Source organism: Setaria italica, chromosome VIII, assembly GCF_000263155.2.
Source record: "Setaria italica strain Yugu1 chromosome VIII, Setaria_italica_v2.0, whole genome shotgun sequence".
Lineage (NCBI taxonomy): Eukaryota > Viridiplantae > Streptophyta > Magnoliopsida > Poales > Poaceae > Setaria > Setaria italica.
In genome coordinates, this window is record NC_028457.1 from 29,479,282 (window position 1) to 29,507,237 (window position 27,956).

Below are 27,956 nucleotides of genomic sequence, written 5' to 3' on the forward strand. Positions count from 1 at the left end.
TGTTATTCGTACAACCAGAACTGTACGACTACTGGATATAAGAGTCCACCGAGACCGTCGCAGTCGCGGGGTGGGCGAGGCTCCGGACCTGCGGGTCCTGCACCAACAACTTGACAAGGACGTGGAGGTGGAGGTGGAGGTGGAGGTGGAGGTGGAGGATCAGGTCGTCAGGGACGGGGACGCAAACCACAAGCAAGCAGAGACGACGGAGGACAAGCAAGCTGAGACGATGCTGCCGTGGCTCGCGCTCCCCGACAGCACCTTCTTCATCATCTTCCCGGGCTCTGCCGCACTCCGCTTCCCTAACGCCACCGCGGGGTACTGGGCTCCTGCGACGACTGGCTGCTCTTCGACTGGTGACGCTGGAAGCGGGAGCCGCAGGTGGCGCGCGGCGGCTGGAAGCGGGAGCAGCGGCTGGCGGGCTACGAGCGACGGCGGGGACGGCCCCTGGATGCGGGAGCGACAGCGACTGGGCAACAGCTTTTTTTTATTATCTAAAAAATACTGTGTTGCCCGCTAGCACAAAGAGCCACTATGCTGGTTGGTGGTTATCACCCGTCAGCACATAGCAGTTTGTGTTGGCGGACGAGCACCTGCCAGCTCAGTGAGCTATTTGTGCTAGCTTAAAGTTACTGACGGGTGCTAAGCCCGCCAGTATAGTGCCCTTTCGCCTCTAGCAAAGATGTTTTCTGGCATAGTGAATTTCAAGTATGAATTTGCCACGGTTAACCATAGGCAAAGACAAAGTATCTACCACATATATATAAACATATAGTAGAATGACTCAACAATATCTTGTAATCTTTTGTTTTAACTCCTTGTAAACTTTCCTTTTTATTAATATATAAGATATAACCAGTAGGGAAACACACCCCTCCTCTTTCAATTAAAAAAAAGAGAAATTAAAGCAAGACGAGACACCCGAAGGATTCATCAAGAATCCATGAGAGCGTGTGATACGGGCATTGGGCAACCACGCAAGCTAGGAAATGCAAGGTGAGGATTAAATGGACTACCCTTGATTGCCACCTGCATCTCCTCAGTTTTTGATTTTTGGCCTAATTGAAGAACAACATTTCATTGGAGGGGGCCAATTTAGTAATTGACTGCTGAATATAAGTGATTTAACTTTCGTTTTTGGGGGTTAAGTTTCAATATTACACGATGAGTAGGTAATATATAGCTTTAAATGATCTGATTAGATCTCATAGTAGGTGCATGATCGATCAAAACGACTTTGCAAAAGGAAGGGTTTCAATCACAACGACCAATCTGCCAACGGACCATGTGTGTTTTGCTGCGCAATCCATCATTTCATAATGACATTGCAGCTTAGCCAAGATGCTGTACTCTATATATGGAATTAGTTTTGTAATTAGTCTATATTTAATACTTCTAATTAGCATCCAAATATCCAATGTAACAGGTGTTAAATTTTAATAAGAGGTATCCAAACACCACATAGCCAAGATGCCGTGCTCGAAAAAGGAAGTTACATCCATGGCCAGCGTATTCTTCTCCCACCCACTGGCGCCGCCCATGGCCGTGCTGGGCTAGCAAAGATTCTGGCTGAGTACCGTGAGTGGAGTGGGCTGGCCAGCTGGTCATGGACGCTGGCCGCGGTGGCAAGCTAAGCGTGCGATCCTCCTCAACGACGACGCTGGTGTGCAGCTCATGGAGGCGTCGGCCGACGTCGCACATGGCATCGTCATGCCGCTGCGGGTGGGGCCTAAGGTCATGGAGCTGCACCCAAATTGTGACGGTGCTCGGGAGCTGTTGTTGGTCCAGGTCACGCGGTTCCCCTGCGGCTCCTTACAACATTCACCACTCCATCTCCGACGGCTACGCGGCCAGCACCTGCCTTGTGGCACGGGGCCATGCCGTCCCCGGTGTGTGCTTCGGCCCAGCCCCGATGTGTGACCAAACATATTTTTTCGTACCATGGGAGAAAAGGCATAGAGTTTCATCAACACAATTATTAATACATAACACTACATTTTTTTTGATTCTTTTTCTTGAAATAAATTAATTTAAAAAACACATGGTTAAATTGAAATATAGTACTACAAAGTTCAGACCGAAATGACATGACAAACCACAACAAGCATCCACTAAGTACTACGAAGGAGGTCTTTAAGCATCCTTGGCTGGCAAAGAAGAAGGTTTAGATGACACGACCTCATCCCAGTGAGTATTATTTGTGCTTGGAGTTGGAGCTATTTGACGCGGAACTAGCAGTGGAGCATAATTACCACCAAACGGAGGTTCTTGGCTCGCCGCAACAGCATTCATGTCATCTTTGTAAATATCGAAACATTGCTCACTCCAATTCTTCTTATTTCTTCGGCTTGTCATGAGGGCCAACTGGGGTTTTTCCCTTGCCGCAAGATGAATGAGGATTACCCCACCATCGCCACTCTCTCTAGCAGTATCCATGTTGATTCAATAGCACCTTTTTTTTAAATTCGACAATAATATATTAGTTTTATGGACCAAGTTATAAACAAACATACTCTAGTTTTTTCCTCTACCTAATATTTATAAAGTTCTTTAAATAATACAAAACATAGCACGCAAACTATCCAAAAAATTTAGCTCAAATGTATGTATAAATAAAGAATCTCTCCATTCTCCCTCATTCTAAACATCTCAAGTTTCTCTCTATCTCTAAAACATAAGACAAAAGCATACTAGCCACCAAAGAGGGGAGGATGAAGTTACTAATCTTTAAAACAGTTGGATGAGTGAAATCCCCACGAAATCACGAAAAAATCGGGCAACACCTCCTCTAAGCTTGCCTAGTCGCCGTGGAGAAGAATTAGCCTTAGCTCTCGATCATGAGTGGCTCGGGATCGGGGAGGAAGACATTGTGTTTTATAGGATGCACATTTAGTCTCGGATGGTAATACCAACCAGGGACTACACATTTAGTTCTGATTGGTAACACCAACCGGGACAAAATGCGCACCAGATTCCCTCGGACGGTGATGACCGTTACAACCGGGACTAAAGAGCCCTCATCGGTTGTGGTCGTTGGACCCAGGACTAATGCCTCTTTAATCCTGGGTCCAATTTTATCTGAAACTTTAGTCCAAAGATCAAAGGTCAGTTCTCTAGTAGTATATGTGGCTGCCCTTGAACCTGCAGCCTATGAGCCTCACACAGATAGCCATCATATTAGTAGGAAGGAATATCCGATCCAAGCAAAAAAAGTCGACCTACGAGGGGTAGGACAGCCTCGAATTTTTGTGGTGATGCACATTGGCGTGCTGTGACATGTGCGGGCTTCTGCTACTAGTCGGATCCGCTGCCACAGTGTCAACTGGTAGAAAACTCACCTTCCATGCATCCCCTTTTGTCCTGGTTTAAAGTTAGTCTGGGACAAAAGGAAGTGCACCACGGTAGGCTGGAATGGGGTAGAGCTTCAGTCCCGGTCTGTATTTGCAACCAGGGCTAAAGCTCCCCCCCTTTTGTCCTAGTTGTAAGGGCTAGTTCCCAGCCACCGATGGCGCCCCCTTTTGTCTAGGTAGGAGTTACCAACCGAGATAAAAAGGTTACTCCCAGTTGGTAATTCCAACCGGAACAAAAGGGTGGCACTTTTGTCCTGGTTGGAGGTTCCAACCGAGAGTAAACTTCAACCCGGATAAAAGATCGTCCTTTTTTTCCTGTTGGAATTTTCAACCGGGATAACAACTCATCCACCATTAAAACCCAAGGTAGAGACCTTTCTTCCTCCTCCAACCCGAGCCAGTCCGCCACTCCACAAAGACGCTTCACCTCCTGGCACCGAATCAAACCTAGGGGAAGTGCTGCCTGATTTTTTTTCCTCATTTTCATGGGAATTTTACTCATCCAAAGTGTTGTGAAGGTTAGCTACTTTATCCTCCATTCATTTATTATTGTAATGCTTTGTTTTATGCTTTAGAGAGGGAGAAAAATTAGTTTGCTTGTTAGAAAGAGGGAGGATGAAAAGGATTTGTATTTATACTTGTTTTTGAGCTAGAATGTGATGGATAGTTTATTTGCTAGGATGTGAAGTAGAAAATGTAGAGGATTTTGAGCTAGAATGTTAGCGAGATCATAGGGAGTAAATGTGAGGTAGAATGGAGAGGATTTCAATATTAATTATGAGAAAAAAATTAGTATGTTATATATGTCATATATAGTATATATGTATCCTTGCAGCGGTTTAAGAATGATACTACCCTTGTTTAGACGGTTTATCTTGTTAAATTCAATATGGTTTTTGAAATATGTACTCGAGAGAGGTAAACAGCCTCTGCATTATTCTGGCGTCCATTTGTACTTATCCAGCGCTAACTCTCCTTGTTACTTCTTTGGTGTAAATAACCATTAATTAAAATGATTGAATCATGAACGTTAAGAACTCATCAGTAGGACTCGTTAACCTGTGTTGTGCTTAAGCAAAGCTTTAGATCCTGTTTGGAAGCGGATAGAGTGGTTACATCTCCATGCTTCTCGATTGTGCTTGAAATCTTAGCCGGCACTCGGCAGGCTCTCACAAATTTGCATGCTTTGTTAAATTTCTCAGAGTTGCTCTGTTTTCTTCATTCTGTCTTAGATAGAATGATTAATGTGGGAGTGGGAGCATTAGAAAATTTTTCTGAAAGAAGCATGTAGTAATATAGCTGAATCTCTTTGATCTAAATAACAAAGTGTGGGGAAAATAAATTGCCGAAAACTCGAGGTGAGATAAGGTATACAAAAATTGTATCAGAAGGTTGAGAGAATTAATAGAAATCAACACAAAGGAAATTTTCAGAGGACCTGTTCAAGTTATTTTCTACAGAACTCTTAAGCAACTTAAACTACAGACAGCTAGTGGTGTGGACCATTCGCCAAGCTAGATGGCCCATTCCTAAGTCACGCTTGATATACGTGTCTTCATCATGCACTTATTTCTTCTCAATTCGTTGGACAGCTGAGTAAAAAGACCTGTTTTCTGCCAGAGAATTCATTTTCTGCCAGAGATGATTGAAGAATGAAGAGATCCCGTGCGGAACCCTGTGGATACTCCTTCCGCCTGCTTATTAGTAGCAGCAAAAGTGTAGTTGCTCCTTCAGCTGCACAATTCATGTGACGCAAGGAACATGAAGCTTTTAGCCAGGAAGTGATGGCTCTCCAGTTTCCAGCTACCCCTATGCTGATTTGCGTCCTTTAGCTCTGGTTTGCTCTGCCTCTGCTCAGGGTATGTTTTTGGCTCTGCTCATGGTTTGCATCATCATTATCATAAATCTGCTCATGGTGAATCAAACAATCATAGTAGAGGTTTCTTTTGCATGATACCAAATATATTCCCAATTTATTACATCATTTTAAAGCACAAAATAAAAGGACAGAATGCTAACTCTTTATACCTCATACCTCACTGTACTACTCATTTTTGTGGTGATGGGCTCATCATAATTATCTGTTTCTATTTCATTATGGTGAATTGCTTGAAGTGATAAATATTCATGTATGATCAACGGTGAAGCTTGTGGTCGTGACGCGACACCTCTGGCAGCTCGATGACGACATGTTGCTGCCTGTGTCACCGGGTCTGCGAGACAGTAGAAGGCAGCAACAATGATGCCGACGACCAGGGACACCAGCGCGACGATGACAGCTGCTGCAATAAGCCCCTGAAGCCACGGCGGAATAGCAGGGCTGGGACCGGGGGGAGGTAGCAGGGGAGGTGCAGTTCCATTGAGCAGTGGATTCACGATCTGCGCCGATGCTGTTACATTGAACCAGAACAAATCGAAGTGTTAGTTCTTTTCTTTTCTTTTTTAAACGAATCGGGCAGGAGAGCTGCCAATTATATTAAAAAAGAAGAATACACCTAGATTGGGCACAACAACAAAACAACCGAACACCAACACCGGTCAGTTGGATTGGGACATCAACACACCCGCACAACTCAACTCAACTCCACCTGACTCACCAAACCGCACCACCACAACCTGAGAGAATAGCTGACAAGTGACACTCATCGCAAGCGTCATCATCCCTGACGATGTCCCACGCCAACCAGCCGGTGCCATGCAGAACTAGCCGCCGGAGACCGCTGCAAGCCATGTAGTTACCATGACTGCCGTCATCTTCAGGCCACACACACGATCATCGATCTTCCAACCACGGTCTTGCATTGGCAGAAGTCAGAAGAGGAGCCCACCACACCTCACCGAAGAAGCCACCGCCGTGCAGAACCCCTCGCTGAAGTATCGTTGTTGCATTTTACACGCCAAAATGACCGAAGCACTGCACCGGATCCTGAACCTTTGAGGCAACGCAGGACGCATGGGGGCTCGCCACATCCACTGCCGCACAACACTCCTCGGACTCTCCTCGGACACACCACTCCTCAAGCACACCACCTTAAAGCGCACGGGGCCTCCCCTCTCCCGCCGCTGGACTCTTCAAAGATCCGGGTTTTCTTCGCCATCAAGGGTGACTTGGTACCACTGAGCCGCACCAGAAGCTTCACCTTTGCCTTACTGTCACCGAGATCACAGCTGCACCACACATGCAGACCCAAATCTTCCGGAAAGCATGGGCCCTCCGCTCCTCCTCGCTGACACAGTCCCTTCCTGCACCTCCTCACTCGCAGCCACGACGCCTCGATCACCACCACCACGCGTGCGATCACTCCAGCACACTCTGTCGCCGTCTCCGCCACGCCTGCGCTGCAAAAATGGCCTCGCGCTACCAACCACACCTCCATGGCATCATTGGCACGCCACTGGGCAGGCCAGCGCCAACCATACCACCATGGTGTCGCTGACGAGACCCGCGCGAACCATTCTTGGCTGCGCTACCATATCGCCTCCAAGCCGCGAAGAGCTGCATCCTCGACGTGCTGCCGCCGACACCCATTCCGCACACCACCGCGCCGCTCAAAGGTTCGCCGCCTGCGCACCTGTGCACCACCACGCCGCTCCCAGGTGCGTTCCTCCCGGCCGCCGCACACGTGCCTTCGTGGCCCACACCGGCCGCCATTACTGAGGTCAGCTTGCTCGTCATCTTCTCCCATGCCCGTAGCTTCACCCCCTTTGCCTTGGCCTCTGGCTTCCTTCCTCCACCTCTTGGGCCCGTTGATCCCCCCGCCAGGCGGCGAGGCCTCCGCGCCACGCACCCCATGAAGCTACTGCCAGAGCCCGACGACGAAGACGTGCCGAACAACCGCCGCCCGGAGCAGCCACCACCACTGCCCCCCCCCCCCCCGTGGGTGAAGCCACCGCCGCCGCGCCTGGCGGTGGCCCAGGATCCGGCCTCGGGGGCCCCGGGATACAACCTCGCCAGCATGGCCGCGTGCCGCCCGCCCCGCGTGGGGGAAGCGGCCACCGCCGCCGTGCCCGGTATCAGATCTGGCACCAGGAACCCCGGATCCGGCCGCGGGAGCTCCGGATCCGGCCTCGCCGGCACGGCCGCGTGCCGCCCGACAGCGATTCCATCCGACATCCCTGGCGGCCGCGCCCACGAGGAGATAGAAGGGGAGAAGAAGGACGCCCCGCCGCCGCCGTCCTCATGAGCCGCGCGGGCTTTCGGTGGCCGGCTCGGGCGGTGGCGCGGCGGTGAAGAGAGGGAGGAAGGGGCGGCAGCGGCGAGGTTGTCCGCCCGTGTCGCTCACGCAGGAGCGACGCGGGGGCACCCAAACTTAAGTCATACTGTTTTGAAGAACTCAGTAGTTACAGTCAAGTGTTAGTTCTTTTCGGCTTAGGTGATGAAGTCTATGGGTAGAAGCTTTGTTTTTCACCTTTGTTCTATAGAACAAGTGGACGGGTTTGATATATTGGATTAGTAAATTGCATTTGCTTCCACATTCGACAGCGATGGCCATAGTACCACAGACCTTGACCTTGTGTCCGGGCAAGAGATAAGGCAGAATTCAATACTGTTAGGTGTAATGTGCCATCGTTACAGTTGCATGGGCCACGAACGATAGGGTTCCACGGTGACCTCTTCTACTAGCTCTCCAGTCTATTATTGCCTTCGACCCTGGGGCATGGAGATTAGGCAGAATTCAATATCCTTGTTAGGTGTAATGTGCCATCGTTACAGTTGCATGTCACTGGCTTGATAGAAAGCATTCGCTAGAGGATGCTAGATGGCCCATTCCCCGCGCTAGAGGGCGGAGACCTTGACCCGCTCGGCCGCAGACGCCAACCACAGATGTCCTGCTCAACAATGACATATCTACAGCGAATATTGTCCATTCAATGGTTGGAAGGATACTCTCTTCTTATACAAGGTTAGGTCATTGGATGAGGGCACTGAAATTCCAAGCTTTGCTGAGATCCAACGCTGTTGCAAGGGGGAAGTATTGGTGAATCTATATACAAACTTTGCTGCACGATTTCATTTTGTCGCTGCTCAAGTGATGTCAATAAGAGGAGAAACAGGGATGATGGTTCAGTAGGAAGTGATATTTGGGTTTTCAACTGGCTCCTCTGTTTCTGCGTTGTTTAATTTGGTAAGCTCAAATTGAATGTCTGGTCCATAAAGGGTTCAGATGTTTTCTTTCCTCTCTCTATCTTCCTAAGTCACGCTTCATATACGTGTCTTGATCATGCACTTATTTCTTCTCATTTCGTTGATCATGCACTTGTTTTCTGCCAGAGAATTCATTTTCTAGCTAGTGTCTCCACTTATCTGTTGGTTTCGGTGATTGTGTGGTTGTCACACATTTATCTGTTCTATACATTGTCCACTTTTTTCTGCCAGAGAATTCATTTTCTCGATGCTCAAGTGACGCCGATAAGAGGAGGAACAGAGAGGATGCTTCAGTAGGAACTCCTTGCGTTTTCATCCTCCTCCTCTGTCTCTGCATCATATCCTTTCAGTTTGGTAAGCTCGATTTCAACAGTTAGTCCATAACGATTCAGATTTCATAATCTTTCTCCTCCTAGTTCATGCCTGATTTGCATGTGTTGATTATGCGCCACTTCATTTTTCTTTCTGTCGGAGAGATGATTGAAGAGTGAAGTGATCCCGTGCGGAACCCTGTGGATACACCTTCCGCCTGCTGATTAGTAGGAGCAAAAGTGTAGTTACTCCTTCAGCTGCACAATTCATGTGACACAAGGAAGATGAAGCTTTTAGCCAGGAAGTGATGGCTCTCCAGTTTCCAGCTACCCCTCTGCTGATTTGCGTCCTTTAGCTCTGGTTTTCTCTGCTTCTGCTCAGGGTATGTTTTTTGCTCTGCTCTGGTTTGCTCTTATCATGGTTTGCATCATCATTACGATAAGTCTGCTCATGGTGAATCAAACAATCATACTAGAGGTTTCCTTTGTATGATACCAACTATTGTCCCAATTGATTACATCATTTTAAAGCACAAAATAAAAGGACAGAATGCTAATTCTTTATACCTCATACCTCACTGTACTACTTTTTTTAAAGGAACCGGGCAGGAGAGCTGCCGATTATATTAAAAAAAGAATACACCCAGATTGGACACAATAACAAACAACCGAACACCAACACCGGCCAGTTATATTGGGACATCAACACAGCCACAGAACTCAGCTCAACTCCACCCGACTCACCAAACCGCACCACCACAACCAAGTGACACTCATCGCAAGCGCCGTCATTCCTGACGATGTCCCACGCCAACCAGCCGTTACCATGTAGAACTGGCCGCCGCAGACCGCTGCAAGCCATGTAGTTACAACGACTGTTCCATCATACCATCATCATCTTCAGTCCACACACACGATCATCGATCTCCCAACCACGGCCTTGCATTGGCAGAAGTCAGAAGAGGAGCACACCACACCTCACCGAAGAAGCCACCGCCATGCAGGATCCCTCGCCAAAGTATCGTTGTTGCACCTTACACGCTAAAACGACCGAAGCACTACACCGGATCTTGAACCTTCGAGGCAACGCAGGACGCATGGGGCCTCGCCACATCCACCACCGCACAACACTCCTCGAACACACCACCTTAAAGCGCATGGGGGCCTCGCCTCTCCTGCCGTTGGACTCTTCAAAGATCCGGGTTTGCTTCACCATCAAGGGTGACTTGGTACCACCGAGCCGCTCCAGAAACTTCACATTCGCCTTACCATCACCGGGATCACAGCTGCACCACAAATGCAGACCCAAATCTTCCAACAAGCATGGGCCCTCCGCTCCTCCTCGCTGACATGGTCCCTTCCTGCACCTCCTCACTCGCAACGACGCCTCGATCACCACCACCAAATGTGCTGCCACTCCAGCGCACTCTGTCGCCATCTCCGCCACACCTACGCTGTGAAGATGGACCTACGCTACCAACCACACCTCCAAGGCACCTTTGGCACGCCGCTGCGCAGGCCAGCACTAGCCATATCACCATGGTGTTGCTAGGGAGACCCGCGCGAACCACCCTTGGCTGCGCTACCATATTGCCTCCAAGTCACGCAAAGCCGCATCCTTGACGTGCCGCCGCCAACACCCCTGCTGCACACCACCGCACGGCTCCAAGGTGCACCGCCTGTGCACCTGTGCACCACCACGCCGCTCCCAGGCACGTTCCTCCCGGTCGCCGCACACGCGCGTCCGTGGCCCGCGCCAGCCACCTCTACCGAGGTCAGCTTGCTCGTCGTCTTCTCCCATGCCTGCAGCTTCACCCCCTTTGCCGTGCACCCCATGAAGCTGCTGCCGGAACCCGACGATGAAGACGCGCTAGACGACCGCCGCCCGGAGCATCCACCACTACCGCCACCCCCGCATGGGGGAAGCCGCCGCCGCCGCACCTGGCAATGGCCCAGGATCCGGCCGCGGGGGCCCCGGGACGCAGCCTCGCCAGCACGGCCGCGTGCGGGCCGCCCCACATGGGGAAAGCCGCTGCCGCCGCCCCCGGTGTCAGATCCGGCACCGAGAACCTCGGATCCAGCTGTGGGGGCTCCGGATCTAGCCTTGCTAGCACGGCCGCGTGCCACCCGACGGCGGTTCCCTCCGACATCCCTGGCGGCCGCGCCTGCTAGGAGATAGAAAGGCAGAAGCAGTCCACCCCACCGCCGCCATCATCGAGAGCCGCGCGGGCTTCCGGCAGCCGGCTCAGGCGGCGGTGGGGAGAGGGAGGAAGGGGCAGTGGCGGCGAGGTCATCCGCCCGTGTCGCTCACGCAGGAGCGATGCGGGGGCAGCAGGCTTGCAAGAGCGAAATCGTGCCACGGCAAATAATTGATACCTCACTGTACTACTCATTTTTGTGGTGATGGGCTCATCATAATTATCTGTTTCTATTTCATTATGGTGAATTGCTTGAAGTGATAAATATTCATCACCCTCCTAGTACAATTGGTAGCATACAAGCATGAATGCTACATCCACTTTACTCCGCTATAGTGAGGAAAAGCAGAGGAGGATGTGAGGCAATGTGGTTTGGGAGAGAGTACTGTCTTTGTAAGAGGTGCATTTCCTTCATTTCTTATCTGCCTATTAATTGGTTAGCATGATGTGTTCCATTAAGATTAATTCGTAGTTACGACGTGTCAAGTAGTCTCACAAACTTGCGTTGCAGTTGCAGGGGTGTATCGTTGTCTGTTGAGATTTTTTTTTACGAGGATACCAGTGTGAATTCTGTCGAATTTACTGCCTTACACTGCTGCTTGAAGTGATCCTCTGAGTCTTCTCCTGTCAAGGAAGAATAAGGTCATCTGCATCACTCAACAATTAGAGAACAGAAGAGGGTGTCGTTGCTGCTGCTCTGGTAGTGCACACAGGCCTATACTATCCAGAGATTCTTTATTTCTCAATTCAACCAGCCTGCTGAGTTTTATCCATTTTTCTTTCCCTTTCAAGCAGAGTAATCATGCATGACTCTTTCATGGTGATGACCACATATTGGTTATCGCTGTTCAGTTCATTGAGGGATATTATTTGAGCAATTCATCTTTGTTCCCCTTCCTTCACTATTTAGTTGACCTTCAGCAAGAAACTGTTGTTGCTGGTGGTGGATGATCTTGCATCCTTGACTTCTATTGTCAGTCAGGCCTGTTGAAAATAGGTCCTTGATTTAGGTAAGCCATGTGCACTTGAGCACGCTGGAATCTTCTAACTTCTTTCAAGCATCGTTGCAAGTTACGTCCATTTGCCATTCATGGAAATGAAATGCTGCAGCCTCCTATATTATTTTGACTTGCAATGTAACATTACTAGCACTTGAAAGGTCAGGTTTTGTGGAGTGGATTGATGGATGACAGAAACTAAATGAGTCCATGAACTCTTGAATGTTTAAGCTGTTTTTAGTGTGAGAGGTAGGGTTGGAAATGTGTGACCGGTTAGGTTGCTAGAAAGGAAACCTTGCTGGAATATGCACAGCAGTCGGTTTGAGTCATTTGTTGTTTATCTTTCTGTTTAGCTGAGCAGGCACTACCACACTAGTGCTTAAGTAAGAAATAAATGTGCACACTAGTAAACTTGAAAAATAAGGAGTATACTTTACACATGCAGATATAACTGTAAATCAAAGTACAAACTGGTAAACTTAGTCAACTCCAGGCAGAAGCCTGAGTTCTGGAAGGCTAGGTGCTAACTTCAACATGTTCCTACTTTATTCCAGAGACAATCTTAAGGTTCTGGCAAGGAATAGTCTTCAAGCAGGATGGACCTGTTTGTATAGCAGTCAGTCCTTATTGTAGATGAAGTTATACTTGCAAAAAAAACAAGAATAATATCCATAAATGGCTAAAGTGAAAGGAAATCAAAGATGCATTGCATGGGTTTTAGTTTAGAAGATATAAGGGAGCCTAAAATTCATGGATGGATGCACCTAACTCCATCTAAGATGGTTTTGTCTATCGGCCCGCTAGTGCATGGTATGAATTTTTTCTAGGTGCTTTCATCATTTACATATCGTTTATTCTCTTTGCAATCGGTGTGAGATCCTGTTCAATAGTAGTTTACACAATATGATGAGTACTCACAGTAGCATGTAGTGCTGTACATCTTTCAAGTGCGACAGATTTGACTTATTGCTGTAAACTTTATAATTTTTAGGTCCAAGTTCAATTGTTTATGCAATAACACTGTGAAAGCTTGTTCGAGGAATCTCACTAGCTAGTTCCTCATATTGCTAGTTTTCTTTGCTCCAAAAAGATATATTGGTGGTGGTGGGTCTACTTCCAGGATTCACCTAATGGCAACCATATTATTTTCTTTTGTGGGATCATGCATCCAAAAGCTCCAAGAAATTATTACAGAGGAAGCAATACAAATATTAGGTGTTAAACAAGTGCTCATTGACCTGCAACAAACAATGACACAAATACAATGTTATCTCAGAGATGCGGACCGGAGGAGGATTGAGGACTTAGCAGTTCGTAATTGGATTGGTGAATTGAAGGATGCAATGTATGATGCTGATGATATAATTGACTTGGCCAGGGCTAAAGGGAGCAAGCTACTAGGAGAAAACTCATCATCATTATCAAGAAAATTAACTCCATGCAATGGTTTTCCACTTATCTCTTGCTTTTCAACAATTTGGACACGTCGTCAGATTTCTGTACAGATTAGAATCATCAACAAAAGAATAGAGAGGATTGCAGAATTAGGTACAAAATTCAAGTTTGACATAGAACCAGTTGCCAGAATTTCAATTATAGGAAAAACATCCTGCCTTGTTGAACCGAACCTTGTGGGAAAGGAAACTTTACTTGCCTGCAGAAAAATGGTGGAACTGATTATTTCACATGAGAAAAAGGAGATATACAAGATTGGTATTGTTGGGACAGGAGGGGTTGGGAAAACGACTTTGGCTCAAAAAATATATAATGACCCCAAAATAAATGGAACCTTTAGTAAACAAGGATGGATTTGTATTTCAAAAGACTACTTTGACAAAGATCTCTTGAAACAAGTTCTTCGAACCTTTGGAGCACACTACGAGCAAGACGAAACTGTGGCAGAGCTCAGCGTAAAGCTTGCAACAACTGTTAGAAATAAAAGTTTCTTCCTTGTGTTGGATGACATTTGGGAGCACGAGGTATGGACTAATCTACTGAGACAACCATTAGACACTGCAGAAAAAGGAATAATTCTGGTTACAACTCGAAATGATCTAGTTGCACGTGCAATTGGTGTGGAAGAAGATGTGCATCGAGTTGAGTTGATGTCAGCAGACGTAGGATGGGAGTTACTTTGGAGGAGTATGAACATCAGTGAAGAGACTACATTGCAGCACCTAAAGACTATGGGGATTGAGATTGTTCAAATTTGTGGTGGCCTTCCTCTTGCTATCAAGGTCATTGCTAGTGTTCTAGCAACTAAAGAAAAGACTGAGAATGAATGGAGAAAAGTTATAAATAAAAGTTCACCATCCATGAGCAAACTTCCTGTTGAGCTCAGAGGAGCTTTGTATTTGAGTTATGATGACCTACCGCAGCAGTTGAAGCAATGTTTTTTGTACTGTGGTTTGTATCCCGAAGATTTTATCATGGATCGTGATGACCTTATCAGGTTTTGGGTTGCTGAAGGTTTTGTAGAAGAGCAAAAGGGAAAACTTTTAGAAGATACAGCAGATGAATATTACTACGAATTGATATATAGAAACCTCCTTCAACCAGATGTTGATTTTGTTGACCATTCTAAGTGCAAAATTCATGATATGTTGAGGCAACTTGCTCAACACTTATCAGGAGAAGAAGTGTTTTGTGGAGACTCTGAGTTATTGGAGGCTAAATCATTGCCCAAACTAAGACGTGTTACGATTGCTACAGGCAACCAGTTTTCAATTTCCCCCGGTGTGCAGAAGGAGCAGATTAGAGTAAGAACTCTGGTTACTATGTGTAAGTCATTGGAAGTTGAAAATGCAATTTTCAAAAGACTCTTGAAGATACGAGTTTTGGTTCTAGCAGATTCAATTGTACAAAGTATTCCAGATTCTATTGGAAGTTTGATCCATCTAAGAATGCTTAATCTTGATAAGACTGACATATCTGATATTCCTGAGTCCATACATTGCCTTATTAACCTTCAGATATTGAACTTGGAAGGTTGTCATGCTTTGCATAATCTTCCTTTGGCTATCACTCGATTATGCAACCTAAGGCGCCTAGGTCTTAATGGGACGCCAATAGATCAGGTTCCAAAAGGGATATCTAAATTGAAGTTTCTCAATGATTTAGAATGCGCTCCAATTGGCTGTGACAATGTTAATAGTAATAAGGTGCAAGATGGATGGAGCCTAGAGGAGTTGGGTCCGCTTCTGCAGATGAGGAGGCTTATTATGATAAAATTGGAGAGAGCAAGTCCTGTTTGCGCAAATACATTGCTGGTTGACAAAAAGTATCTCAAACATTTAAGAATGTCATGCACAGAAGAACGCGGAGATCAACCATATTCTGAAGAGGATGTTACCAACATTGAGAAGGTGTTTGAGCAGCTAATCCCTCCACAAAATTTGGAAGCATTGCGTATTTGGCATTTTTTCGGTCAAAGGTATCCCTACTGGCTAGGCACTACTCATTTGTCCTCACTGAAATACTTCACCCTCGAAGGTTGCAAGTCCTGTGTGCATCTTCCACCACTGGGGCAGCTCCCCAACTTAAAATATCTCAAAATAAACCAAGCCTTTGCAGTTACTAAGATTGGGCCCGAATTTTTTGGTAATTCCAGATCAACTAAGATCGTAGCTTTCCCCAAGCTTGAGGTGTTGCTATTCTATGACATGCCTAATTTGGAGGAGTGGACCTTTGTAGTTGAAGAAGAAGAAGCAATAGCAGCAGGTAAGGAAGGTGAAGAGGATGGAGCTGCTGCAAAGCAAAAGGGGGAAGCCCCACCTCCAAGGATGCAGCTGCTGCCACATTTGGAGAAGCTGGAAATTATCTGCTGCCTGAAGCTGAGAGCTCTTCCACGACAGCTTGGACAGGAGGCCACCAGCTTGAAGAAGCTCCAATTAAGACACGTGAACAGCCTTAAGGTTGTGGAGGATCTTATGTTCCTCTCTGATCTCCTTTTAATTGCGAATTGTGAAAGCCTGGAGAGGGTGTCAAATCTACCGCAAGCAAGAGAGCTGCGTGTGCAGGGCTCTCCATGCTTGACGTGTATTGAGAAGTTGGACAACCTGCAGCTGTTGGGTCTGCACGAGAGTATGCAAGAGGTCTCCTCACTGTGGCTGCCTAGGCTCCAACAGCAGTGCAGGCAAGTTCATGGTGAAGATTTCGATGTATTTAATTGGACATGAGATGGCATACATCTCTCACAACAATATGGCTACTAAGATGCAAGGTGAGGATAGGCTCAGTATTTGAATTTGGTTGCATTTTACGTCTCCCCCTGCCTTCAGTTTTGTCCCCTGTTCTTCTTTCCCTTTTCCTTTTATCACAGGTCATTGACTACCTGTATTCATAATGTTGCATGAGGGCAGGACAGGCTACACTACGCTTTATGCAAGGCCGGATAGTGGAGACGAATATAATGTTCCATGATGAGGTCTTGTGGTGGAGGACCTCTCGTTAGTAGAGAAGTTCTTAATCGGTGGGTGCGAAAGCCTGGAGATGGTCTTGAATCTTCCCAAGGTGCGACAGCTGTGGGTAAGTTGCTGTCCAAGTTTAAGGCATGTGGAGTTGGACAGTTTGGAGCAGCTGTGGCTGGATATGGATGTGCAGGACCTCGCTTCTCAGTGGGTGCCTGGGCTTAAACACCAACGCCAAAAACACCATGGCGAATACCTCTCTTCTTTGGCTCATGGGAAAGCTTGTTTAATCTTGTTCAAGCTAGTGTTTGGCTATTCTTGTGTGCATGTCTGAACAAAATGTGTGCTACTTACTTGAGTTTCTCGATTAATTCATTCTGTGTGATGGGTTTGTATTCCTTGTACTTCGTGAACTTGTAATGTCAACTTCATCTGCTGTTAAACTCTGTCAACTTGTAATGGCTACTTGAGTGTTTGGCTATCCTTGTGTGCATGTCTGAATAAAATGTGTGCTACTTGAGTGATGCGTTTGTATTCCTTGTACTCCGTGAACTTGTAATGTCAACTTCATCTGATGTTGCATGATTTCTGTTGCCAACTGAGCACTTGTTTTGTTACCACTGCTATTACTCGTTCCCCTGCTACTCGTTCTCCTGCTTAGTTCCGTGATGCATCTTATTTCAAACAATCAAGTCGTCCTGTGAACAGTGAACCAAAATTGTTTTGCAGTAGAAACAAGAAATGCGGGTTAGCTCTAAAAATCATATCTTGGCTGGTGCCTATGCCACTTCTCTGTCGTCAATTTGTCACATACTTACATGTCCTTTCATTGTGATGCGATTACATTTTTTTTGGGTGCAATCAATTTCTTCCGTTCTGTTCTAAAAAAAATTCTTCTGTTCATGGGACAAATTTCCGTACAAATTCGTGCAGCTAGAGAAGGCACGAGCCGTCATTAGTCAATACTTAGGTAGCTGCAGTTCTGAGCATCTACTGAAATTCTGTTCTCTTTGCAGCTACTCTGTTTTCTTCGAACCCTGCTTGATTCAGTACCAACACAAGACAGCTAGCCGGATCATGTAGCGTGGTCGCTCTACTACAGATGAACCTCTGAACATTAATTTCCTTTGTTTCTATGCATCATGCAGTTGTTAAAACAATAAGAAACCAACTAATTTCATCATGTTTATTCAACAATAAGAAACCTATGAACATTGATGGACTAGAATGTTGAACACCAAGTTTGTGAAAAGAGTTATTCTCAGAACTAGAGTTGGCATGCATGAATCAAGGAAAAGAGCTGCTCCAGAGCTATCTTGAAGCTTTCTCCTCCAAGTGCAGGGAGTAATAGAACAGAGCAGAGAACAGCTGCACTGCAAAGGCTCCCTCTGCACTTCCAGGAAGACTGATTGGACTGAGAAAACATGTGGTTGGACTTTTGACTGAGGTGAACGATTGTTGACTAGGAAGGCATGAGGTTGGACATCTCATTCGACCCGCTAAAACAAGAATTATTGTTGACTAAGAAAACATGAGGTTCGACCTCAGATGGAATTTGTCGGATTCAAAGGGCACTACGGGGAACAGGTGCTTTGCCGTGTGCCCAGAAAAACCCTCGGCGGCACTCGGCACAAAAAGTGCCGGCAAAGTGTATTTGTCGAGTGTTTTATGTCGAACACTCGGCAAAACTTTAAAAAAACAAATTCCCACCGCGGCCACCACGCCAGCCACCACTACCACCACGCCGCCACGCCCGCTGCCGCCCGCCACCACGCCTGCTACCGCCTGCCATGGCCGCCGCCCACCACGCCGCCACATCGGGCTGGGAGGGGAGGTGCCGCTGCCGGATCCGGCCGGGAGAGGAGGGGCGTCGGGAGAAGTGGAGGGGTCGGCGGCCGGGGGAAGGAGGGGCGGCCAGGCCGCCACCGGATCCGGCCAGGAGGGTCCGCGCCGCTGCCAGCGAGAAGGGGAGGGGGCGTCGTTGGGGGAAGAAGGGGCGGCCGGGCCGCCGCCGGATCCGGTCGGGAGGGGCCGCACCACCGCCGGGGAGAAGGGAAGGGGGCATCGCCGGGGGATAGGAGGGGCGGCCGGGCCGCCGCCGGATCCGGCCGGGAGGACCTGCGCCGCCGCCGGGGAGAAGGGGATGGGGCGTCGCCAGGGGAAGGAGGAGCGCTGGGGAGAAGGCCGGAGGGGGCGGGGCGCGTGAATGGGAGCTAAGGGGGCGGGGCGCGTGGGTGAGGCCGGGAGGGGGCGCTGGGTTAATAAGTGCGGGATTTTTTTGTTTGCTAATGTCCTAGATCTGGACACGGCAAAGGTTTTTTTTCATTTTTTTTATTCTCCTTTTCCAGAAAAAAAGTTTTTATTTTTTTGCCGAGCATAAAAAATAAAAGACTCGGTAAACTCCCTTTTTGCCGAGTGTTTTTTTAACACTCGGCAAACCCCCTCTTTGCCGAGTGTTTTTTTCTGCTGAGTGTTTTCAGCGCAGCACTCGACAAAGAAATTGTTCGCCGAGTGCCTGAGGAAATACACTTGGCAAATATAAAAACACTCGGTAAATTTTACGTTTTCGGTAGTGGGGCCACTTTCATATTTTCTCCATTCTAAAGGATTGGAGGCTTTGGTCAGTTTTGTATTCATTTCTCTGCAAAAGAAACGTACTTAGATGCCTCCAATGGTGTCCATGCTTAGTTACAATGACCTAACTGAATCAATTGAACGATAGATAGAGAATAATGTAATTTTTTTATCAGCCAGGACAAAAGGAACGACTTCTACTGAACTCACCACAGAACAAAGAGGCCAAGGCCTGGTGGCCTTATCGTCACGCATCTCGCTACTAAGTAGTGATCACACACCAAATAAAACTGTTGGAGCCTAAAATTGGCAGCGCCGCCAATCTGGCCCAAAAGCCGATCTGGCAAGCGAAACCGGTCCGACCGGTTTGCCTCACCGGTCAGACTGGTCTGCCCTAATCCGAAAAGAAATTGAGAGTCCCGGTTGAATTGGACTTGAAACGGGATTTCTTGCGGGAATAGACCTCCCACCCTATAAATATAGAGGGTCCTGGCCGATTGAGGGCTAACACCCAATCGACAAACATATCTTTTACTTTTTATCTCCAAACCCTAGCTTTTCCAACCCCTTGCTTCCCTCCTTCGTCTCGACGGCGGTTGAGGAAGCTCTGAGTGGCCTGACCGATCTCAGAGCAACCCTAAGCGCACCAACTCCGATGGGGTCCCTCCTGAGGCGGCAATCTTAGGTTTTGGCCGACGCTCAGTAGCAGACCGGTCTGACGGCCTGCTAGACTAGTCTGATCGGCCTCGTCCAGCGAGCATCGACGAGGTGATCATTTCACACGCGCGACCTAGCGCATTCGTGTGTTGACCCGAAAAGGCGTCAACACATTTTGGCGACTCCGCTAGGGAAGAAGATCTAGTTTTACAACCGTTCCAGAAACCCTAGCATAATGGGATCTACTACGGACCTTGACAAGGACAACATCATCACGACCTCCGTGGAGGATCTCAGTGAGGAGGAGCAGCGGAACCTTGCGATGCTCCAAGAATATATTAAGATGCAATATCTCATGGGCATCAAGAAGGATCATAAGGGCAAGATGACGAGAACGTAGGACTTTGAGTTGCTCGCGATCAAGATGAAGGATAGAATGGTCGAGGAAATACGCAATGTAAGTAATCTCCCCTCTGACTATACCGCCGTTAACGATGAGCTTTGTAAAAGCCTTGCTGATCAAAATAGAATCACTAATACGTTAATGGCTCAAATAGATCAACTTGCAGGGAATAGATCCGTTCTAGCGACAAAAACGATTTTCTGCAAGTTGACTCACGTGGGGTCATGCAAACTAGTTCATCAGCAAGTATGGGTGCCATCCCTGGATCACGTATGGCATGCCGTTGAACTTTTACTCAGGACAAACACCGCCTCGGACCCAGCCGCAACAGCCGAACACAGCTAAACCGGTCAGACCGGTCCAGGCGACCGATCAAACCGGTCAGGCCTCCCAGGCCAGCCAGCTGGCCGTCATTCCCGAGATGCCCGTGCCGATCGCCGTTGTGCCTAGCTCGGTCACCCCTTGCCGTGTTGGTGATTATGGGGTCCACCCATCCTCGTTTAGCACAATAGCTTACACGTCGCCTTCAATTCCCCACAACATTATTGCATCTAGAGGGGTCTCGAATGACGTGTTTTCTGATTTACACCGCATTCAGAACGGCAACCCACTCAATGTGAGCACTGTGAATACTTCAGCCCAAGAGCAATCAGAGATACCCACCTTGCGCAAGATTAGAAAATTCAGGGAGGAGGTACTAGCTTTGATGCAAAGCAAATACGGCACAGACACTGGGAGTTTAAAATTATATCAAAAGCCGTATCAAGCTGATTTTGACTATGTTCCCTACCCGGTCAGTTGGCGCATACCCAATTTTGTTAAATTCAGTAGCGAGGATAACTGAACTACTTGGGAGCATATTAGTCAGTATCTGGCTCAATTAGGCGAAGCGGGTTACTATAATGCTTTACGTGTGCATTTATTTTCTTTATCATTAACTGGAATTGCTTTCGCTTGGTACTCTTCTTTAGCTCCTGGCTCTATTGATTCGTCGGAACAATTAGAGCAAAAATTTCATGATCACTTTTACACCGGGAACTTTCAATTGAAGTTGACAGACTTAACATCGGTTAGGCAAGGTAAAGAAGAATCTATCTTTGATTACGTAAGATGATTCAAGGAAACAAAAAACCGTTGTTTTAATTTGTCGCTTACCGATAGTGATTTGGCCGACCTCGCGCTTAAGGGTTACCGATAGTGATAGATCCTTCATTAGAGATTGGCTAGAAGGCTTTGAGATTCACACTATTGCGCAAGTGTTAATGAAAGCTTCAACAATGGAGCTTAGAATTGCTAAAGAAAAGGATAACTTCAAGTCACGTCGATCTAATATGCACACCATAGAGTATGATTCCGATAGTTCGAACGACGATGACAATGAAGTTTACATTACCAAATTTGTTTGGACTTCTAAGGCTAAGTCTTACTCTTGTGCATCACTTAAGCTGGCTCAAAAGAGTCGGTAGGAGGTAAAGTTTACTTTTGATGTTTCTAAGTGTGATCGCATTTTTGATGAATTACTTAAGCTTGGACACTTGAAAATAACTCATACCATGCCTCCACTTGAAGAACTGAAAAAGAAAGCATAATGTAAGTTTCATAACAGTTTTTCTCATGCTACTAATGACTGCAATGTGTTTCGTTGATAGGTTCAATCGGCTATAAATGAAGGCCGGTTGACTTTCCATGAGATGCAAGTGGACAAGACGTCATTTCCTGTCAACATGATGGATATTCAGCAACCTAAGGTACTGGTTCGGCTGTACCAAGCCGAAGCAACTAAGGAGAAAAATGTGGTAATCGGGGAAGAAAAGCCCGATTTAAGAGGCAAGGAGTTGATAAGAGAAGTGGTGTATGAGAAGACTCCTGATGGCAGGGAGTCATTCAAAATTACTGTGAAAGCCTCTAGACACGGGGGGCAAACCTCGCACTCAGGACCTGGTCAGAAGCCGATCGAGCCAGTCGGTCAGGCTGGACCAGTGAGACCGGTTCAGGACACCGGTCAGACTGATCTGACACAGAACCATCCTCAAATGCTGAAACCCAAGTGTCCGGAGATCGGGACCTAGAAGCTCAACTTGGCAAAGGATCAGGGGAGCAGCCCCAGGGGAAAAATCACATTTGATATGCTTCTGTGCAAGTATACCAAGGAAAAGGCCATTCCGAGCAATCGGCCGGTAAAGAAGAGAATGAGGTCACCCGCTCACCAAGAAAGGCAAGGCTCACTGCCGAGAGCAGTTGTTAGATAGAGGGGTGATCAGGTAAAACAAAGGAGGCATCCCTCCACATCTTGGGCTCCTCAAGTGCCAAATCCTTCGTGCCCAATGTCGGATGATAATGGGGTGATGTGGGTGCCGTATCAGTCTGTGCAATAGCCACCTTTCCATCCTGGATGGGGAAACTCTAGAAAGTCAGCTTTAGATAGAATCTCGCACCCTGTGCACGGCCGGTGGGCTCCTCACCTATCTGGCTAGGGTCAGCAGACCCGACTGGTCAGACCGGTCTGTCAAGGCACCACGCGTCTCTTCCCCTAGGAAAGTTTATTGTCCCAAGAAAAGGGAAGGGGAAGTTCAGAAGGTAGAAGCAGACCCAAAGAAAGACAGAGAAGAAGCTGTCACACAGATTGGGTCTATGAAGGTTCCCATTGAAGCTAATACGGAAAGGCCGATTGATATAAGCAATCCGGTCTCAGCTCCTGTTCAGAAAATATCCACTGCCAATGATCATGAAGCTAGCAACAGTGGATCGAATCCTAAATACTTTTTACCTTAGTGGTGTCCTCCCGGGTTGACTCGCACGCAAAGGAGGAAGTTGCAGAGGCTCAGGTTGCAGGAGAAGAGGGAACAGGAGCTGGAGGAACAGAGGGATGAGGCATTCAACAGGTACAGACCCATGGCACCTCAGAAGAAGGAGTGGAGAACAAAGGATGATGCCCAGGCTACACCGGTCAGACCAGTTGAGGAACCGGTCAGACCGGTCAGAGCGTCTGAGCCAGCTCCTGAACCGATCAGACTGGTCTAGGAACCGGTCAGATCGGTCCATCAAAAACATCACCCGTTTCTGCTCTTTCTGATTCTATGGTTGACGACAACGAGTTGGCATCAGTCCATGAGGCAGAGGATGATGAACAACTTGTTGATTACAGTTCTTCTCCTGAGAGGATGACGCTGGACATAAATGTGGTGGATATGTCAATGGACGGGTATGTGCTCTCAGAGGAGGATATGGCTCACCTAGACTTTGGGCCTAAGGAAGTGGTGTTCCAGAAGCCTAAGGACGCTGAGAACCATCTAAAGGTGTTGTATATGTGAGGTCCAATCAATGGAAAGCCAATTTCTCAGATGTTGGTTGATGGAGGGGCAATTGAGACTTGATGCCCTACTCTTTGTTCAAGAAATTGGGAGGTTCAAATGAGGAGCTAATCAAGACCAACATGACTATCAACAGTGTGGGAGGAGGCAAGCCTATGGGAGAGAAAGGCGTTGTCTCTATGGAGCTCACCGTTGGGAGCAAGACGTTGGCTACTGCTTTCTTCATCGTCGAAACCCAAGGTAACTTCAGTTTAATCTTGGGTCGTGATTGGATACATGCAAATCAATGCGTTCCTTCTACTTTACATCAATGCTTGATTCAGTGGATTGGTGATGAAGTAGAGGTAGTTCATGGTGATACATTGGCTTGTATTGCTATAGCCGATAGTTTTACCGTAAGTACTCATGATAATGTTAGGTGTTTGTCTGGCATAGATCTTTCTGATTGTGAATACATTAGTTGCACAAAAGATGGCTTTGTCGCTGCTGTATTAAAGCCAATTGATGATCGGCTAGCTTATCGCATTTGATATGACAGATGTAAATTTAGAATGGTTGCAGCAGAGGCTAGAACACTATCAAGCGCAGAAGAATGATATGTGTGAGGCCATTGAGGACCTTGATGACATGAGTAAATTAGGACAAGGATTCACATCAGCCGATCCTTTAGAGGAGGTGGATATTGGTGATGGTATTGTACTAAGGCCGACGTTTGTAAACAAAAATCTTGAGCCTGCTCTTAAGGCCGATTTAATAAAATTCTTAAAAGAGTATGTCGACTGTTTTGCATGGAATTACACTGAAATGCCCGGTTTAAGCCATGAGCTAGTTGAGCATCGGCTGCCTATCAAGACTGGTTTTAGGCTACATAAACAATCTGCTAGGCGTTTTAATCTTGTTATTTATGACCGAGTAAAAGAAGAAATTAATCGGTTGCTCAATGCTAAGTTTATTAGGCCTTGTCGATATGCTGATTGGGTTTCTAATATTGTACCTGTTGAGAAGAAAGGTATAGGCAAGCTCTGTGTATGCATTAATTTAGAGATCTTAATAGAGCTTCGCTTAAATATGAATATCCTATGCCTATAGCCGATGTACTTATTAATGTTGCATCTAGTCACAAAATGATTAGCTTCCTTGATGGCAATGTTGGGTACAATCAAATCTTTATGGCCGAAGAGGATATATCCAAAATGGCCTTTGTGTGTCCAGGCTTTGTCGGTTTGTTTGAGTGGATTGTTATGACATTCGGGTTGAAAAATGCTAGTGCTACTTATCAAGGGCTATGAATTTAATTTTTCATGATTTGCTTAGAGTAGTGCTGGAAGTATATATCGATGACATTGTTGTAAAATCGGCTGGGCCTGAATCCCATTTGGCTGATTTGAGACTAGCATTGGAAATAATGCATCGGTATGGTTTAAAGATGAATCCACTCAAATGCGCTTTTGGTGTATCGGCTGGGAAATTCTTGGGGTTTGTAGTGCATGAGAAAGGAGTTTAGATTGATCCTAAGAAGATTGAATTTATCAAGAAACTACAAGCTCCAACCTGCAAAAAAGAGTTGCAAAAGTTCTTGGACAAGGTGAATTACTTGAAGAGATTTATTTGTAACTTGTCCGGAAAGGTGAATGCATTTACTCCTTTACTTCGGTTAAAAGACGAAGTTGATTTTACATGGTACTCCTTTCAAACTTTATATAGCTACCGAAGCGGGTGTTATTGGGGCTGTCTTAACTGAAGAAACTGAAGGAAAGGAGCACGTTGTTACTTATGTAAGTAAGAGACTATTGGATGCCGAGACCAGGTATACTTTTATTGAAAAATTGTGCTTATCATTATATCACGCTTGTACCAAGTTGAGGCATTATTTATTATCAAATACTTGCATAGTAGCTTGTCAAACCGACATAATTAAATACATGTTGCAAGAACCTATTTTGAGTGGTAGAATTAGCAAATGGGCTTATGCTCTCATTGAATATGATCTGGTTTGCGAACCATTGAAATCAATGAAGGGTCAGGTTGTGGCCGATTTTATTGTTGAACATAGAATTAATAAGCAACTTGATTTGGATGTCGGTTATGTTACTTTTACCCCTTGGAAGTTGCACTTTGATGGATCGGTACGTAAAAGTGGTTGCGGTATTGGTATGGTGCTTATTTCACCCAACGGGGCTGTTTTTGAGTTACTTAGCCGATTGGATCACAAGTGTACCAATAATCAAACTGAATGTGAAGCATTGTTATTTGGTTTGGAAATTTTGCAAGAGATGGGGGTAAATCATGTTGAGGCTTATGGTGATTCTTTACTGGTGGTACAGCAAGTATCCAAGGTATGCCAATGTTTAGACGGTTTTCTAATGCTTATCTTGATAAATGTCTAGGCATCATATCTTGTATGGACGAATTTGTTATTTATCATGTAGCAAGGGAAGAGAATCCGAGGGCTAATGCTCTGGCACAACAAGGGTCAGGTTACAACGTTCATAAAAGAAATTTTTATGAAAGAAAAACGACGCTTTACGAAGCCGAGTGTTGCAGCCTGGAAGAACCGGTCCGACCGGCCTCCAAAACCGGTCTGACCGGTCTGTTTGGAGAAAACTCCGCTTCGGCCATAAACCGTCCCGAATTTGCTAAGGACAAAGTGGATGATTGGAGAACACCTCTGCTTAATTATTTGCGGGATCCTAAGTGCTTGGTCGATAGAAAAGTCTGACGGTGGGAGCTTAAGTTCACTTTGATAGAGGGTGAGTTGTATCGTCGAATGGTCGATGGGTTGTTGTTGAAATGCTTAGATTCCGATCAAGCAAGGCTAGCTATGGCAGAGGTGCATGAAGGAGTTTGTGGTACGCATCAATTGGCTCGTATGATGAAATGGCTCCTGAAGCGAGCTTGTTTCTATTGGCCTAATATGATAGCCGATTGTTTTCGCTACTACAAAGGCTGTGAAGAGTGTCAAAGGTTCGGAGATGTTCAGTTGGTGCCTGCTTCATTAATGCATTCAATTATAAAGCTATGGCCATTTAGAGGATGGGGAATGGATTTCGTCGGCAAGATTCATCCGTCTTCATCAAATGGACATTGTTTTGTAATTGTGGCCACTGATTATTTCACCAAGTGGACTGAAGCAATTCCCCTTAAGAACATGACACATCGAGAGGTGATTGAGTTTATTAGTGAGCATATTACACACAGGTTACAGACAAGGGGACTTCATTTATATCTAAAGAGATGCGTGAGTTTGTGAATCCTATGATATTAAATTGCTCAATTCATCTCCTTATTATGCTCAAGCCAATGGTCAAGCCGAGTCTAGCAATAAGATATTGATCAAGCTCATCAAGAAGAAGATAGAGGATAATCCCAAGAGATGGCTCGAGGTATTATCTGAAGCTTTATGAACTCATCGTATTTCTAGACATGGTGCGACTAAAGTTACTCCTTTCGAGCTTGTCTATGGTCAAGAGGCCGTTTTGCCTGTTGAGGTGAATCTGGTTGCATATAGGGTAGCTAACCAAAATGATCTCGATTTTGACACCTATTATGCTTTGATGATGGATAATATTGACGAGGTGACCGACAAGCGGATGGAGGCCTTGGTAGAAATAGAAAAGGACAAAATTCAGGTGGCAAGGGCATACAACAAGAAAGTTAAGGCCAAAACATTTTAGGTAGGAGATCTGATTTGGAAGACAATTCTACCTATAGGAACCAAGAGCAATAAATTTGGAAAGTGGTCTCCAAGTTGGGAGGGCCCTTACAAGGTTACGACAGTGCTCCGAGGGAATTCTTATATGGTGGAGACTCTGAATGGATTTCAACTACCAAGAGCTCTGAATGGGAGGTACTTGAAGAAGTATCATTCGAGTCTTTGGCAAGATGCTTAAAGGAAATGGCCAGTATTTTGACATATCGCCCTTAGGAGAAAATGGCCAGTGGGATTCATCGGCCTCAGTTTATTTCTTGGTACGCAAGCTTTACAAAGAAACAGGGGGCATGTGTTGGAGCCCAAAATTGGCAGTGCCGCCGATCTGGCCCAAAAGGCGATTTGGCAGGTGAAACTGGTTTGACCGGTTTGCTTGACCGGTCTGCCCTAATCCGGAAGGAAATTGAGAGTCCCGATTGAATTGGAGTTGAAATGGGATTTCTTGCGGGAAAAGACCTCCCATCCTATAAATATAGAGGGTCCTGGCCAATTGAGGGCTAACACCCAATCGACAAACATATCTTTTACTTTTTATCTCTAAACCCTAGCTTTTCCAACCCTTTGCTTTCCTCCTCGTCTCGACGGTGGTTGAGGAAGCTCTGAGTGGCCTGATCGATCTCAGAGCAACTCTAGGCGCGCTACCTCCAACGGGGTCCCTCCTGAGGTGGCGATCTTAGGTTTTCGTCGATGCTCAGCAGCAGACCGGTTTGACCGGCCTCGTCTAGTGAGCATCGACGAGGTGATCGTTTCACACACGCGACCTAGCGCATTGGTGTGTTGACCCAAAAAGGTGTCAACAAAAACCAAACACCCACGAAGGCAAGAGATGTCAACAAAGATGGCATGCATATTTCCTTGAATATATATGACATGGGACAATTAATTTACAT

General features: G+C 46.5%; 1 protein-coding gene across 14 annotated transcripts; it reads left to right on the forward strand.

The window, feature by feature from the left end:
• The first annotated feature begins 8,143 nt into the window (after positions 1-8,143).
• On the forward strand, positions 8,144-16,942 carry LOC101767017 (putative disease resistance protein RGA4). Of its 14 annotated transcripts, none has more exons than XM_022829065.1 (7): positions 8,145-8,476; positions 8,728-9,190; positions 11,517-11,705; positions 11,801-12,015; positions 12,995-15,436; positions 15,614-16,225; positions 16,365-16,942. In XM_022829065.1, exons 5-6 carry the CDS (start codon positions 13,134-13,136, stop codon positions 16,179-16,181), a joined length of 2,871 nt encoding a protein of 956 aa, XP_022684800.1. In that variant the 5' UTR covers positions 8,145-8,476; positions 8,728-9,190; positions 11,517-11,705; positions 11,801-12,015; positions 12,995-13,133; the 3' UTR covers positions 16,182-16,225; positions 16,365-16,942. The 14 variants fall into 14 exon arrangements, with proteins under 14 accessions (XP_022684798.1, XP_022684799.1, XP_022684800.1 ...); XM_022829055.1 differs by adding an exon at positions 11,264-11,405 and having other exon boundaries at positions 8,146-8,476; positions 12,995-16,225; XM_022829061.1 differs by adding an exon at positions 11,264-11,405 and having other exon boundaries at positions 8,146-8,476; positions 11,523-11,705; positions 12,995-16,225.
• Positions 16,943-27,956: the final 11,014 nt, after the last annotated feature.

Bases quoted from the DNA above. Each gene is read 5' to 3' on its own strand.
- LOC101767017 (XM_022829063.1), top strand. From the start codon at position 13,134: ATGGCAACCATATTATTTTCTTTTGTGGGATCATGCATCCAAAAGCTC.